This window comes from Parasteatoda tepidariorum, chromosome 8, assembly GCF_043381705.1.
Source record: "Parasteatoda tepidariorum isolate YZ-2023 chromosome 8, CAS_Ptep_4.0, whole genome shotgun sequence".
In the NCBI taxonomy this organism is placed as follows: domain Eukaryota; kingdom Metazoa; phylum Arthropoda; class Arachnida; order Araneae; family Theridiidae; genus Parasteatoda; species Parasteatoda tepidariorum.
Window position 1 is genome coordinate 73,745,059 of NC_092211.1, and position 17,150 is coordinate 73,762,208.

At 32.7% G+C, this 17,150-nt stretch overlaps 1 protein-coding gene across 1 annotated transcript in view; it reads left to right on the forward strand.

Moving 5' to 3' along the window:
* LOC122271803 (putative sodium-dependent multivitamin transporter) overlaps positions 1–13,531 on the forward strand; it is a 50,004-nt gene extending 36,473 nt beyond the window's left edge. The window contains exons 9-11 of the mRNA XM_071184231.1: positions 3,384–3,574; positions 6,026–6,123; positions 13,318–13,531. Coding sequence (XP_071040332.1) covers positions 3,384–3,574; positions 6,026–6,123; positions 13,318–13,418 — 390 coding nt within the window. The 3' untranslated portion in view covers positions 13,419–13,531. The remainder of the gene's footprint in view (positions 1–3,383; positions 3,575–6,025; positions 6,124–13,317) is intronic.
* The last annotated feature ends 3,619 nt before the right edge of the window (positions 13,532–17,150 follow it).

The window sequence follows — 17,150 nt, forward strand, 5'->3', positions numbered from 1 at the left end:
TGTGTCTGATTTCGTAACTTAATTAATAAGTTATCACCAATTAATTAGCATATTTGAGGTCACCCCTAGGAACCATTAAGATTGACACTTAGTACGTGAAAATCCGATCATTAGAACGAAAGTNTTTTTTTTTTTTTTTTTTTTTTTTTTTTTTTTTTTTTTTTTTTGCGGACTGTACTTGCTCATATGCTGATGTCATCTGCGATTGAATTACATAGTTACCTTGTTGCTTTAATCTTGGTCTTTGTGCTCGTTCGCCGTCTGTCTTTCCTTTCTGACTTAGTTTTTGGAGCTCAGAAATTGTGCGCGACTCGCGGCATTTGGACTGAAAATCAGCATTGCATGGTATTCTGGTTTAGGAAGCCACTGTCATGGTAGTGAGTCTTCAAGCATACACATATTATTCCCTATTTTGGGAAAAATTAATCAAGTTAATAAATAGTTTATTGCAAAGAACTTAACAAATAGATGTACGAAAAATATGAATAGTTTATACTTAATTGGCATCAATAATTTTTTAATGTGACTGCTCCTTGAAGTTTAAATTCCTTCCAAGTTTTGGCTTTTATATATACCCTAAGAATAATGTAATATAATTTAAAGCAAAAATAAGGAAAACAATACAGGCTCTGCTGGAGTTTTTGTAAAAAGCATAAGTAAAATACCACTCGTTCGGAGAACCAGGCAAGAAAATATTATTTTATTTCACTATCTCCTTGACTGAGTCAATGGACATACATCTTAAAAAATTTAGATGCTTTTAGTTTATTTCATTTATATACAGTAGTTTTAATTTTGACAATTTATTTAAGTACTTTATTTTAATAGCTGCTATCTATGGTGGTGTTTGCATAGGTCTTAGCTTTGTTTTTCAACGCACAGACAGTATTCACCATTTGACTCAAGTATTTATTGCATTACCTCAGGGTATTATTTGTGCAGCTTTTCTGTTTGGAATGCTGACAAGAAAAGTCGTACAAGAAGTTTCAAACGTCACCACAAGTTTTCAATTGGATTGAGATCAGGGCTGTTTCGTGGCCATGGTAATATATCTATGCCTTTATTTTGAAACCATGCTTTGCATACTTTTGCTGTGTGGCATGGAGCTGAATCCTGAAAATTTTGATTTGTTAGTTTCCAAGTTTTATAATATAGTTATCTAGTTACCAAGTTAATTTATATAATTTATATAATTTTTCCATGTGTATTATTTTCCATTTATATAATTATTCCAAGTTTAAGATGTAGAAGTCGGTCTCTCACAAAGAGCCATAAAAAGTCAAGATGAACCAGATAAAGCCAGATAGATGATCATTTCCTGAAGTTAATGGGCAATAATTCGTAGATAAAGTAAGCATTAAGATAGTTCCAAAAATTTCCCACCGTCAGAGTGGCGATATCCTTTTAGCGAATCAAAATCTCTAAATTTTATCAAATGAATGACGATTCATTAAGATTAGAAGATCCTTGCAACCACTCCCTCTTAGAGCCTCCCTTTAAAATCTCGGGACAGCGAAAAATGTGTGTCTGTTATCATATTTTCATGACTAGATAAATCTGGGCCAAATCCAAACATCCCTGCAAAATAGGGAAACCATCATAGTACCTAGCCAACGAACACTTTCAATCCATGATATGGTAAAATAATCGGAAGCAGTCTGTCCATGCAATTGAACGTAAATTTAACGGTAACGAACATTTATTTCTAGTATGGTCAAAAAACCATGAATACAAATCTATACGTTTTTTTTTAACAAATCATATCTATCATGGTTTCAAAATCATTAAACGGAATGTAACTAGACATTGGAGATAGTTTAGCAGCTTTATTGTGCTGCCATCTATGCGTGAATGAGCGTATCGCATGTTATTAGTCCAGGGCACACAAATTGGAAAGTGCAAGACTCTGGAAACATCTTCTTGTGTTGAAGTTAATAGATAAAATATTGTTAACATAAATTGGTCAACGCTGGGACACCGACATCTCGTTTGTTGGTCATAAAATTGACAGAATAGCCTCATGGACTATAATATGTACCCACCTGCAAGGAACTAAAAGGCTTCATTTGGCGAACGTAGTTGGTGCTATAAAATTCTAGTTGTTTAATTATATTAGATGAAATCAGTTAATAAACAGTTTTTTTCTCATTTAACATTCCTTATACTATCTTATTTATGCTTATTTATGGTTCTTTGACTGTTTTGTTTGAACATCATTAAATAACAATTAAATAAATTGTTATTTAACCATTTTTTCTGAGAAATTTTTCAAACAATTTAATACTTTTTGTTGTATATTTTTGCTGCTGATAACCAGAAAAGTTAGGCTTGTTCGTTCGGATAAAATTTAGATTTCGTAAAAAGTGTCATTAAATTATATATTTTTTACTAGTAAAATATAAGGTGAATAAGTGCAAGTGGAACTAAACTGTAAAAATGATTAATTTGTCTATAATTCAAATTATATCAATATACATAACAAATATTTTAAGTACAGCAATATTGTTTTTAACTGTTATAATGTCAGCATTTCATGTTGTCTGGAGTAATTCCTTATCATTCATGATTGCTTTACGTACTTTTTTTATTTTACTTGAAACATTTGGTTCAATTCATAAGCATTTTCAGTTTTGTGTTCTGAATAAACTCGCTATTTTCAGCAACAGCAATCAACGCATTTAAATTGTTTAGCAGAAAAATAACATAATCACATTAAACAATGTTGAATCACATTAAACATTTAATATGGCAAAATACAATTATTAACGCAAAATACATTTAATAATGTAAAATAAATTCAATAACGTCAAACACATTTAAATGTAAATACATTTTAAGAGTAACAATCAATCGCATTTAGGAACATAGTAGTAAAAACTAAATATATTGGTTTAAACTGGTACGTATATCAGAGCAAATGAATTTAAGGCCGTCTTTTAGATCTAAATTTATCATCTAAAAAATCAAATGCTATGGACGTGGTAAAAATGTTCTTTTAGTGTGAAGAAACCAGTAAATGCTCAAAAATAAGAAGTACAATGACCACACACGCACAAAAGCAGCACTCTCTGAATAACTTTTGATTAAATGATTGTATTTTCACGTACTAGGACTCAATCTTAATGGCACGCTGGGGTGACCTCAAATATGCTAATTATCTAGTGCAGACTATATTTTAATTTGAAAAATCAAACACTAAATGTAATTTTTCACGTATAAATATACATTTTTATATATAAATATAATTTACTTTAAGACTTGTTCAAAATCTATTTCTCAGGAATTATTCGACCGATTTTGTTCAGTTGAGCATTAAAATATTACTCAAGAAATAACAGCAAGAAAGTTTGGTATTTAAATGATATGAATTTATTTAATTTCAGTGTATATCTTTTGCTGTAGTAGTCACTTGTGTAATAATGGCCTGGATTGCACTAAGCTCTCTTCATTCAGGATATGTTCAACCTGTATTACCTCTGAGCATTAGTATGTGTCCTTCATCACAAAATCAAACAATGTCTGACAGTATTTTTAATATATCCTCATCAACATTACCATCACCAATTACGGAAAAGTAAGTTTTAAAATTTTGCATTCGGAAGTTTCAAATTGTTTTAAAAGCTCAACATTTAAAATAGTCATTTTTTTTAATCCTCTGGAACAGCGGTTTCCAATTTTTCCCCCGACTGTGGAACCCTTTGGCGGAACCCCGAGACTTAATGAATAAATTTCATGGAATTCTTTTTTCGATTTTAAATTCATTCGTTATTTTAAAATATTTTATGAATGAATGACGAATGAATTTTTTCCTCATATCATTTCATCAATATTAGTCTTAAAATAGGGTTTTGTGTTAAAAAGTTCAATTCGCAGGTTTGGAGTGGCAACTATCGTCTAGTTCTTAATTTAATTTAATTAATTGCATCAACTGAAAAATAATCAATGATGCGCTTTCCATTCAAATAAAAGAAGAAAAAAATCTTTGAGAATTATAATCAGAGAAACATACTTCTTCATTGTTGAATTTGGTACTTTTTATTGGATACGAAATACTAATGGATTTTTTCACAAATGTAAATATCCTTTTCATAATACATTCACAATATTATTATTAGGAAAACATTGTTTTGAAATTTATTTCTTATTTCTTAAAATTAAATAAATTCTTTAAAACTAACGCGAATATTAAATAAATAATAGACTATTATTTGGATATAAATTTAATTACAGGTGAAAAAAATCATGACTAGTAAAAAAAATTTTAACTGTCGGAATCCTTGGGATCCTTTCCTGGAACTCAAGGGTTCTGCAGTACTCCATTTGGAGACCGCTGGTTCTATTTCCGATTACACTTTGAAACCCACACAGCTTGAAATTGATAAAATAGATAATCTCCGCAAATAAAAGTGGTCTGAGCTTATTGATTACCTCATTGTTGTCATCATGCTAGTGGTCTCCGAACAGTAGAGTCATAACATAAAAGCACCTTAACCACAGTAAGAATTGTTGCGAGGCATTTTTTTAAAATCTTGATAAAAAATGTAACTTATAAAAAAAGATGCTACAAAGTTTGGTTCTTTTTTAGTTTTTAATTAATTTATTTAATTTAGTTTTTAATTTTAATTTTAGTTCATAGTTTTTAATTAATTTATTTAATTTAGTTTTTAATTTTTTAGTAAAGTAAAACTTTAACTGTCGGAACCCTTGAGATCCTTTCCTGGAACTCAAGGGTTCCGCAGAACTCTATTTGGAGACCGTTGGTTGCATTTCCGATTACACGTTGAAACCCACACAGTTTGAAATTGGTAGATTAGCTAGGTCCAAAAATAAAAGTGGTCTGAGCTTGTTGATTACCTCATTGTTGTCATCATGTTAGTGGTCTCCGAACAGTAGAGTCATAACATAAAAGCACCTTAACCACCGTAAGAATTGTTGCGAGACACTTTTTTTTAAATCTTGATAAAAAATGTAACTTATAAAAAAAGATGCTACAAATTTGGATTCTTTTTTTAGTTTCAGATGCGAAAAAAATTGAAAAATAATGTTTTCTAGGAATGGTTAATTATGGTTAATTAATTTAAAACTTGTTGCGATTTAATTCTTATTTATTAAGCGACTAATTTATATTGTTCAATTTTATTAATTTAAAAAGCAACAAGCTTAAAAATTTCAAAAATATTTACTTAATAAATTAGAATTTGGTAAATAAATTTAATTAAATACATTACAATGTATGAATTTTAAAAAAAATGCTTTAAATTATTAATCATAAATAAATGAATTACATTTATATAAATTTCTTTATAGGTTTACTGGTAAAATTGGGAGAGAATGAACGAGCTAGAGAAGAGTTAAATAAATTTTTATTGTTTTTAGTTAACTTCCAAAAAAGTTATTGATATTTACTCTAAATATTTTCTGAATCCTATAAACCTCAAGATTATCACTCAATTATAAACGAGGAGTTTTAGCAAACAGTATTCTAATTTTATATAATACTTTCCTGATAAAATAAAGTCAATACAATTCCAGTATTTTTCATAAATGCTATTTAGTCTTCCAGATTTTAAAGTTCTGAAAAATATTTTTCCTTCTGCGCTCTACACATTCAAAAAATTTTTCATTAACATCCAAATTTCCGAAATTATTAATCTCATAATTTTATCGCTTTAACTTTTTGAGAAAAATCCATAGAAGTTACCTCAGAAAGAGTATAATTTCTTTAAATCTTATGAAAACAGATGTCTTATTTCTCACTTTTTTGAAACTTAATGTCAAACCATAAGCTTTCATCGAAAGTTTGACAAAAAAAAGATGTTAAAAAAGCAAAGCATGAAATCAAAAAGAAAAAACGAAAATCTAATTTAAATCCAATTTGGGAAGAGAATATGATTTTTCAATATCATTTCACACTTTTAAAATATTGTCACTCATCTCATTTAAGTTTTAAAATGATGAAATATTTGATGAGTTGGTTTGAATATAAACATAATAAAATCAATAATAAATGAATGATTTTTTTCAGGAATCACTTTGTACTGTATAAAATGACATTTGTGTGGTATTCTTCCATTGGATTCTTTCTAACATTTTTACTCACAGCTTTTGCTGCTTTAATAACGGGTAAGTATGTTAACATTCTTTCATAATCCGTTAAATCAATTTTTAACATAAATATATTGAAAGTTTAAATTAAAACATTTTAAAGCAGATATTAAAAGCATACATAAGCTCACCAGACAAAAAATTAGTCACCCTAGTACGCAAGTGCCGATGAATCGTTAGGTTTTGTTTGATGACGCAGGGGTCAAGTGACGTACTCAGCTGCGCGTGCACCCTCAACGTGATCAAAGGCAAGAAGCCATCAGAGAGATATTTTCGTTTTAAGCAAAACTTGTGTGCAAATATGAGTAAGTGCTAAGATACGGCAGAGTGGAAAAAGGGGCTATTGCGTTTGGTCGTGACAATGGTCAAATGAAGTTGCTGGATTTGTTGTTGTTTCGATGCGAACTGTTCAACGTGACTACAAGCAGTGGTGTAATGCACGTGGTCACGAAAGTTGACGTCAGAATTGTGGTTGGAAAAAGATCCTGCGTGAAAGTGATCGGAGACGCGTTTCACGATTTGTCAATCAAAATCGCCTTCAAACTAGATAGAAATTGCTTCAGTTAGCGAATAAAGGTCCATCCCAACCTGTTAGTAAGAGAAGATTGCGGCGTTAGCCTCATGATATAAACATTTTGAGTCGAATACCTCGCAAGAGTCCATTGCTCACGCAGGCACATAAAGCTGCGCGACTTCAGTGGACTAGAAGTCATCGAACGTGGACAGTTGCTGACTCGCGGAATGTAATATGGTCTGACGAATCACGTTTTTGCCTTTATTTAAATGACTCACGTCGTCGAGTGCACAGAAAAACAGATAAAGCATTTCATCTTGATTTTGTTCAAGGTCAGGTACAAGCCGGTGGTGGGTCTGTCATGTTTTGGGGGTGTTTTTCTTATTATGGATTGGATCCACTCACTGAAGTCACCACTAACATGAACCAACATGTTTATTTGAACATTCTGAATGATCAAGCATTTATTGCTATACCCCGTCCCGCCCCCTATGGGGGTATCCGGGTATTAATATTTAGAAAAATTATAACATGATGAGCTAAAATGTTCTTTATACAGATGAAAAGATGAACATGATGAGGTATATTGCGTTCGTCATATATTTCTCTCTATTATTTGCACACGTTTCCATTGGCTTCTATTTAGGGAATTAATTGGTTTTCATTTTAACTAAATTATTTCTGGTGTATTTTTTCCAAAGTGATCTTTGATGATTTCCCTTATACCCTCTTTTATCTTTTTTTGGTTCCAGTATTTCTTTAAATTTTCGTAGCTAAGATTTTTGGGAAAGTATAATTTTCTTTTATGTTCATAAGTTGGGCATTTTAGTAGAATGTGTTCCAAGTCGTCTGTAACTCTGCATTGATCGCAATTTAAAGGTTTATTATGAAATCTTCGTTGATAGTCTTTTTGTGTGCCGTGATTGGTTAAAAATTGGTTTATATAGAAGTCGCTATATTGAACTTTATAAGAGACCTCAGGTATTAAATTATGAGTATGTCTGCCCTGTGAGGTTGAGCTGTCCCATCTATTCTGCCATGTTATCACGTCTTGGTTTCGACATTCTAGTCTGACCGATCTTTTGGAAGGGAGATTGAATATGTCTATTTTTTCCTTTTCACATGCCTTTTTCGCCCACTTATCTGCTTCTTCGTTTCCCTTAAACCCCACATGGGCTTTAATCCAGTGTAAGACTATATTTTGTGTGTAATTGTTTTTGATTATAGTAGTCATGTAGTCACTATCGGCAGGTTTAGTTAAGGCTTGTATTCCTGAAAATGAGTCTGAGTATATTCTTATTGTGTCCTTAATTTCATTTTCTTTAATCCAGAAAATGGCTTGTAAAATTGCCCAAAGCTCTGCCTTGTAGACAGTGGAATTGTTACATAATCTAAATGTGTAATGGTCTATGGGATGGCCGTCCATAAAAACTACGAACGCACATCCCACTCTAAATTCACCTCCAAAAATCAGTCGCGATCCATCAGTGAAGATCTCCAGTCCTGTATCAGTCGGTATGTTAAGTCTATATGGTATCTGGATATTTTCCGCCGGGTGTTTTATAGGTAACTCCACTTGTTTGTCGATTTCTTTTTCATGAAGATAACAATTTGCGATCTTTGCCTCCGTCTTAACGACAATATCTAAGGGTATAGTTCCCGCCAATATCTGCAATGCATCTGTTGATGTTGTTCGGTATGCTTTAGTTAGATTAAGTAGGGGTATTCTTTCAATTTTTCTTATTTTATTAAGTGTTCTTATATGATCGTTATACCAGACTTCTGCTCCATATGTTATGATCTTTTGCGTGCATTGTAAATATATAAATTTTCTAATTTTCGGAGTAAGTCCCCAGCCGATTCCCGACAGTCTATTGATTTTCATTTGGAAGTTTGTAATTTTATTGAATGATCAAGCATTACCTTTCTGTCAACATCTTCATGAAGAGAATGCTGTCGATACCTCTATTTTTCAAGATGACAACAGCAAAGTTCATCGGGCTTGCAAAACCACCTGACTTGAACCACATTGAAAATTTGTGGGACATGTTGGAACAACGGATAAGACTCCAAAATCAGCAGTCTCGCAATTTGGTGGATTTAAGGGATCAAATCCTCAGCTAGCGGCTTAAACTGCATTCGACGTACCAGAAAAACCTTGCGGACTCACTTCCTAATCGAATTCAGGTGGCTATCAAGTCCAGTTACACGTTATTAAATGACGTTTTTCAAGATTTTTCTAAGGGTGACTAATTTTTTGTCCGGTGTGCTTATATTTTAAGCATAAATACATTATTTTCTATTATTTTTCTTCAATAACCTCTAACTTTATTTTTTTTATTAATAAGAGAGATTGGTTTAGAGTGGATTAAAGCTTAAGACTGTATTTCAAAAGTTTAGAATCATATTTCACTCTAAATATTTAATAAAATGGGAAGGTAATAATTATGAAAACTTGAGTTATTTTATGAAAATGCATGTCTTCAGCATAAAAAAAGGTAAAATAAAAATTACTGAAGTTTCCAGATTAAATTGAGTCAAAAGTAATTTGCAGTGTTTTTTCTATAGCTCACTATGGGGTTTAATGAGAACTTTTTAAACGGTATAAACGTAAGTTTACGGTCTAAATGATAAATTCATTATTATAAAAAAGTTATTATCTATATATTTATTTCTCTTATGCAGCATCAAAAACACTGATATTTCTCTGTCTAAATTGGCAACACTACAGAGATCTATTAATAAGTCATGTTGTCAGATTATCTTAATACCTTTTCTGTTGGCGTCACATTTTATACTTTCGGTATTTTTGTGTCCCTATGGTCTCCGTCGAATTCCATGCGACGAAGAGAAAAATGGCATCATTGAAATTGAATTCGTCGCATATTACAAGCTTCTTTAAATCCAGCAATTACTTTTGGATTTCTGAAAAATGCTACGAGATGGCGCAACTAGTCTCACTTTCTTCACAGTTTTCACTATAAGATTTTCCACCCTGAACTAAAAGCGAATTCGAAGTAACGAAGTAATAGCAATTATTTCGATTTATCTTTAATTCTTTCTAAAATGGCTGTGGAAAATTTTATACATAAACGGGGCTGTGAGCTCCAATTATTGGTGACAGAGCTAGCCTTTTTCGAGCAATATCTTTTATTTGTACGATACTCAAATTGTGACTCAAGATATGGATAATTAATTTGTACAGTACATAATGAGGCATTGGGATGAGTTTTCTATCCTACGGCAGATATATTTCTACTGCTCACTATGCTAAAATGTTTCAAACTCATACTTATTGAGGTTTGTGTGGAGAGAATTTCATCGACCATGAAAACCTTCTTCTAATTTTATGGAAAAGTTCCCCAGCATACAATTGAGTTAACATGTCTTATATACTAGTAAATTGGAATTATATTTTTGTAGTGATAGACACACTACAGTACTCCCCTACGAGAATAATAGCTGTGATAGAATTCGATGAATGGATACCGCTAGTTGATTCATTGCTGTTCTGTGAGAAGCCAGTAGAGCTTTATTAAGATCACCGTACTTCTGAGTACTGATCGTGAGAGCTGTATTAAGTTCACGGTCATGGTCGCTCCTTTGTTGCCACTAGCAGTCGAGTGCATACGTTGTGTGTGATCGAGACTGAGTAGTTACTGTGCGAGGAGGTGGATAATGTCGCAATTACAAGTAGCAAGTAAATGGGTGATTGAAGTGGTAGTTTCTGCCAAGCTAGGCTTGTTCACATCACGTCCGGGTCACCAATGTGGGGATTAGAGTAGTTATCGCCAATGTCAACCTTCATCTATGAAAAGGTACCCCCAACATGGAATCGAGTTAACGTGTCTTATATACTAGTAAATTGAATTTGTATTTTTTTTTGTGGTAGACACGCTATACAGTGTGTAAAATTTAATGACTGCCAGACATATTTTGAATTACTATTAAATTTCAATATATAGATAACTTTCTAAATATCGCGGATGTCTCCTGAAAACAGTTAAAATTGAAATCAAAGTATTAACGTGCGGGCAACAGCTAGTTAGAATTAAAATTCATAAATTTTATCTTAGAAGCTCTTATGTTTAAGATAAGTAAGGCTCTCTAACCGGCTTTTTTAATACGAGGGTTGTAAATTAAATCGTGGCAACTTAACCTTGAAATTCACAGAAGGGCGGGCATGCGTAAATAGGGTATGGGTGGGGGGAGGTGGCACTGTTGTCGATGTGTAGAGTGCAAAAAAAAGTCGATTTGCTTAGAAGGGTAGTTGTTGCGTGGCGTTAAAGTGAGGAGTTTCGTTTCCATCGCTCTAAAGCATGTTGTGAAAAGGCTTAATGACGAAAAAAGACGAGATGCTTGAACCCTTCGTTCTACTGTCCTATACGGTAAAACATTTGCTCCACAGGCTTCCACTAATCCTCGCTAGCATTCTGCTGCATTTTTCCACGGGCAACCTCGATTGTAAGTCACGATCGCTGATCACCTTTTGAAAACATGCTTTAGAGCGATGGAAAAGAAACTCCACAACAACTACCCTTCTAAGCAAATCGACTTTTTTTTGCACTCTACACATCGACAAAAGTGCCACCTCCCCCCACCCATACCGTATTTACGCATGCCCGCCCTTCTGTGAGTTTCAAGGTTAAGTTGCCACTATTTAATTTACAACCCTCGTATTTATTAATTATTTAAATTGTACAGTTTATTTCTTTTTCAGGTGCAGTTATGCAGTTATGTAAATTATCCCGTAGATACTTATTAACTATTAAAATTTGCATAATAAAATAAAATGTACTTTTTATAATAGCGAAATATCCTCATATATTTAAATTTACATCAATTTTTAAATTTAATGTTGTTATACTTTAACTTAGACTGAAATTATGCTAAAAGAAATTAACATTAAAAGTTGATAATTTATATTAACATATTTGTTTGATCAAAATAAATAGATTCCAATCACAGTTTAGTAATGCATTGTTTTTTTGAAACCATGCATTAAATGTAAAGATTTACTAGCAATGAAATATAAATAAATAACTGTTCTATGGAAATAATAGAAAAAGTTCCTTAAGGTACCCAAAACGTTTAAAAGGATTTTCGGTATGTAGTGCATGACCAGTTTTAAATAATTGAAAGTAAACAGATTGCATACATATTCCAAAAGACAGAATTTGGAAAAGTATTTCAATCTATTAGGTAATTTAGAGAAAATAATTGAACCAAAACGTTCCGTAACAGCGGACCATAAATATGTCATATTTCAAAAGGAAAATACATGGTTTGTCAACTTGACTAAAGTTGCTAGAGCATGATTGGATTCTTCTACTACATGCACCATTTTCACCATACCTCATGTTCTCAAATTTCAGCTATTTCGTAATAGAATTTTTTTTTTACTATTTCGTCAAGATAAAATCTCGTGTTGATAACTTTGTCAAAAACTCTCTGTTTTGAAAAAACCTCTCCCAAGTTCCCTTAACAAATTAATACCTCTGGAGGTACTAATTTGGAGATTGATTGTTTTCTGGTCCAGGTTAAAATTACGATTTGTGAATGTATGAATGAATGGAGTATGATTGGGTCCTCTATGTAAAACGGGCTGTGACGTATGTGAAACTAAAACAGTATTTTTGGTCAAAAATGGCGCAACTGAAAAAACCAGAAACGCACTCTCTGACTTAAAAATTCGCTTGGTTTCAAGCATCCTTGCAGGCACTGGTAAGTGGCGTAAGTAACAACATTTTCTTAGAATATTAAGAATTTAACAAGTATGCTAAAATAATAAAAATATCTCTATGCATGGCATTGCAATATGAGCTGTATCTTCTTCTGTATTATAGTTTCAAAAATATTGACTGTTGTGCAAACTATCGAATTATTCGGAAAATAATAAAATTTTATTTGTCATCATTATCAAAAATTACAATGCGTTTATTGTTCTTTTTTTAAAATTATGAGTTTTTTTAAAATTATGAGTTTTTTTAAAATTATAGTTTTACAGCTGTATTTTTTCGCATTTTTTTACATTTACATTAAATCCTATTTAAGGTTTTAGCATACTTTTTTAAAAACTTTATCGATCTATATGACAATCTTTAATTATACTTCCTCCATTTCATTATATGCAACCGATAATGACCAACGTTTTGTAAAATCAACAAAAAAGTCCTAGTTAGCTACATTCAACTTAGGAAATAATTTGTTTTATTATACGGTTTCAGAACTAGTTATAAATGTCATCAACAGCGGGCGCGTTTGATCAGAAAAAATATGAAATAATTATTTCTTCTTCTTTCCATTTTAACTTTCAAATGACGATTCTAACTAAAATGGTTACTCGGAGAACTGTTTATTTTATTCTTTAAATGCTACCACGTTATTGTTGCTAACGATTATATTGAAATTATTTCTTTTTATAAATTCTTCCAAATTTTAGAAGGCCATATATCAACGAACTTCGAAACTTAGTATGAATAAACTCTTTAGTTTCCTGAGCAATGCGAACACGACCTTCTCTCCACTTTTTTTTAAATCGTTGGCCATTTTTGGGTATCATAACATATCAACACATTGTTAGCATTTTATACATGGAGATAAAGGATATTCAATAAATATTCTTTATAAATAAAAATATTTTATATGAAATAAAAATTTATTTAATTATTTGATTTTTGTTTCTTTACTTTTTGTAGGATGGAAAAAGAATGCAATACCTGCAAATTCTAAGTGTTTGAGTCCTGTTACTCAATTTTGGATGAAGAAAAACCAAGTATTTGTCCAACAAATCAAATAGATATATTTGATACAGGGTACAGAGACACAAGTAGAATTTTCTTCATGAAAAGTTGTATACACACAACTATGTACTCGAAATGCTCTAAATCTCAAATAAATTGAAAGTTTTTATTGTTGTATTGATGAAAACCACTATTGTCATGACAATAGCTTACTCTTTAAAGTTGTTAAGCTTTTAGCTCCAACAGGACACCGGTGTCCCTCATAAAAAAAATTCTCCTTTTTTAATTACACTTAAAAATATATTTTGATATTTTTAAATTTTTGAAAAATTAATCTAATAGTTACTAAAATTGAAGACTTTACTTTTTACCTAGAAAAATACACCGGTGCTTCATGCATAGTTCATAGTTTTAAATTATTGAAATGATAAAAATAATATTTTTTACTCATTTTGTCCTACATTATTACAAAATAAAGAAAAAAGTATAAAAATTTGTTTAATCAAATTTGTTCTGCGTCAAGGGAATAGAAATTTTTAATCACATTAAGGTTTCGCGTTCATAATTTTTAAACCTATTTATTAAAGAGAAAAAAATCTCCAAAAAAAATTAACTAATATTCAAATGATTGTTGGACTACATAATCGTGCACAATCTTACAGTGCAATATTGAAATAGCTACAGGGACAAACTTTGCTTTGAATAAAATGTTGCTCCATTAGTTTCCGAATTTAGAAGAATTTATGAAATGAGTAAAATTTAGTTATTCCACCAGACAGAATGAAATAAAGTATTAAGATTATCATTTTGTACGATTCAAGCGAAAATATATGAAGCTTATTCCAAAGAAGAGGTCTCCATGTTGCTTATTTACACTTCAAACCATTGAATCTATGCATATTTTTATTAAGCCTGTTCTAATTTTTTTAACCATTCACACCAGCTTGTCATTATGTCCATGTGAAAGCAATGAACTTCATATTTCATATCGTTGTAGAAAAATCGATTAGAGTTAGAGTATAACTTTATGACTGCTAGAAGAACAATAAACTCTGAAACACTTAACTCAAAATCAAAAATAATAAAAAATGGTGTACAAACATGTTATACGTGGTATATACAGAGTGGTCCCGAATTCATGGTACAAACTTTAATGGTAGGTACAGGACATTGTAACAATGATTTATTATATAGGAATGCATAGTCGCAAGTGACGCGGTGAGGCGTAAACAGGAGAAATAACGGCCGAAAGGAAAAACAAAGATTTTATTGAAAGCGTTGTTGACAAGTGTCATGTTTACAGTAAGTGTTCAAAATTGCGTCCACCAGAAGCGATACATGCTTGACAGCGTCGGTGGAGCGATTGGCGTACACGTTCAAAGATGCCTGGTATTTCACGCACACCTGCAGCAGCTACAGATATGCGAGCGACGAGATCCTCATCTGAGTCAACTGGAGTCTCATAAACAAGATGCTTTAGATGTCCCCATAAAAAGTAATCGAGGCTCGATAAATCGGGAGATCGGGGTGGCCAAGGGATTGGTCCACCACGCCCAATCCATCGAGCACCAAACGTGGCATTCAGGTAATTCCGTACATCAATGCTGAAGTGTGCTGGCGCCCCATCGTGCTGAAACCACATGCGGTTACGAATGGCGATCGGAACATCATGCAGCAGTTGTGGTAACACTTCTTTCAGAAAAATAAGATAGCTTCCGCCACTGAGTCGCGTGGGTAGTAAGTATGGGCCAATCAAAAAGTCGTTCACAATACCAGCCCACACATTAATACAGAAACGTTGTTGAAACGCATGTGGACGCGTTGCATGTGGATTATCGGTTGCCCACACATGGGAATTGTGCGCATTAAAGACACCCTCGCGTGAAAATGTCGCTTCATCTGTAAATAGCACATCACCTACGAAATAGGACTGCAACGCACATTGCTGCATCACCCACAGGCAGAAGTTCACGCGGAGAGGATAATCTGCCGGATTCAATGCTTGTACTTTCTGAAAATGGAAGGGGTGTAAGCGATTTTCGTTTAACTCTCTGCATACAGTCTGATGACTCACACCTACGTCACGCGCAACAGTTCTTGTGCTTGACTCGGGTCTATCAGCCACAATGTTCAAGATGCTTTCTTCCAGCCTTGGAGTGCGTACAGCTCTTAATCGACCAGCGTCATGTCTGTTGACGTCGAACGCACCTGTTTCACAAAGTTGACGATGTAACCGTTGAAAAATTCTATGATCCGGCATTCGTCGATCAGGATACTCCGCGCGATACATTCGTAACGCAGCTCTNCCATATAAATATATATATATATATATATATATATATATATATATAGGATATATGATAAGGGGTATATGATATATGATAGAGGGATATATGATAAGAGGAGAATATATAAATATATTCTCCCTCAACTTTCAACACAGAACCACAAATTCTCAGAAACTCTCACGTGTTCTTAGATTTGAAGAAGGAACTAAATTAATCTCTTTTTAACCTAAGCTTCACCACTAATAATATAATATGCTTCACCACTCTCGCAAGAACATGGCACATGGACAGTTAACTGGTTCAGGTAATTATCAAGATAAACTAGTTCAAGTTATATGATGCAGAATTCAAATATATATGTATACAGGGTGTCCCGAAACGACCGCATAAACTCTGCGCAGCTAGATTCCTCGTTGGGAGTTCATAAAAACAGCCCAAAAAAGCGCTCCTGTACGATCCATAGTTTACGAGAAAGATACGAAAAACAAAGTATGACGTCACAGCCGGTGCAAGGAAAAAAAACACTTTATTGGACATATCAGCAACAGTATTTGCATATCTTTCCAGACGATAATGTTTAAAACGGACACTTTGAACATCTTACTTAAATTGTGCATTGTATACTGTTGTTGATATGTTCAATAAAGTGTTTTTTGTTGCACCGGCAGTGACGTCATACTTTGTTTCTCGTGTTTTTCTCGTAAACTATTGATCGTACAGGAACAGTTTTTATGTACTCCCAACGAGGAATCTAGCTGTGCAGAGTTAATGCGGTCGTTTCGGGCCACCCTGTATATCGATAACAGTGTCTTCATGTAGAAAATAAAACAAATATTCAACTCTTAAAATAATAGAAATATAATTGAAAATAAACATACTTTTGCATTTAATGTTATTATATTACATTTTATAATAGTCGTTGAACAGCCGACCCAATTTTATGGGCTTGCGACTACTAATGTTCAACTCCGTAGCCTTGTAATTTTTAACCCAATCCAGAGGACAAGGGAATTAACAAAATTTTGAACTTAACAAAAAATTTGAAGGGATCGGGATAGCCTGGTTGGCAGGGCACTGTAATCGCGTTCATGAGAACGGGAGTTCGAATCAAGAAGGCTGAAAAATCCTCGTTCAGTAAATAGTGATAGGAGCAAATTAAATCTGTTGGGTCACAAAGTCCTCCATATTTCCGTAACAAATTATGCATCTGGACGTACTGAGTTGGAGATTGATCGTGTTCTGATTAAAGTCAAAATTACAATCTGTGGATATTTGAGTGGACTCGCTCTATAGACGAGTGTAGTAGAAGTCGAATTCTTGGCAATAGATGGCGCTATAGGAAAACTAGAAAAATCACACTCCCCTGCTCTAATTACCAACGACAAAAAACTAGAAGATCTTTTTTTATAATTACTCTTACGTTTTCCAATGTTTTTTTATTGATTATGATTGGGGTATTAATTGCATCTTCTTGAAATCTCTAAAATCAGAGACAACATC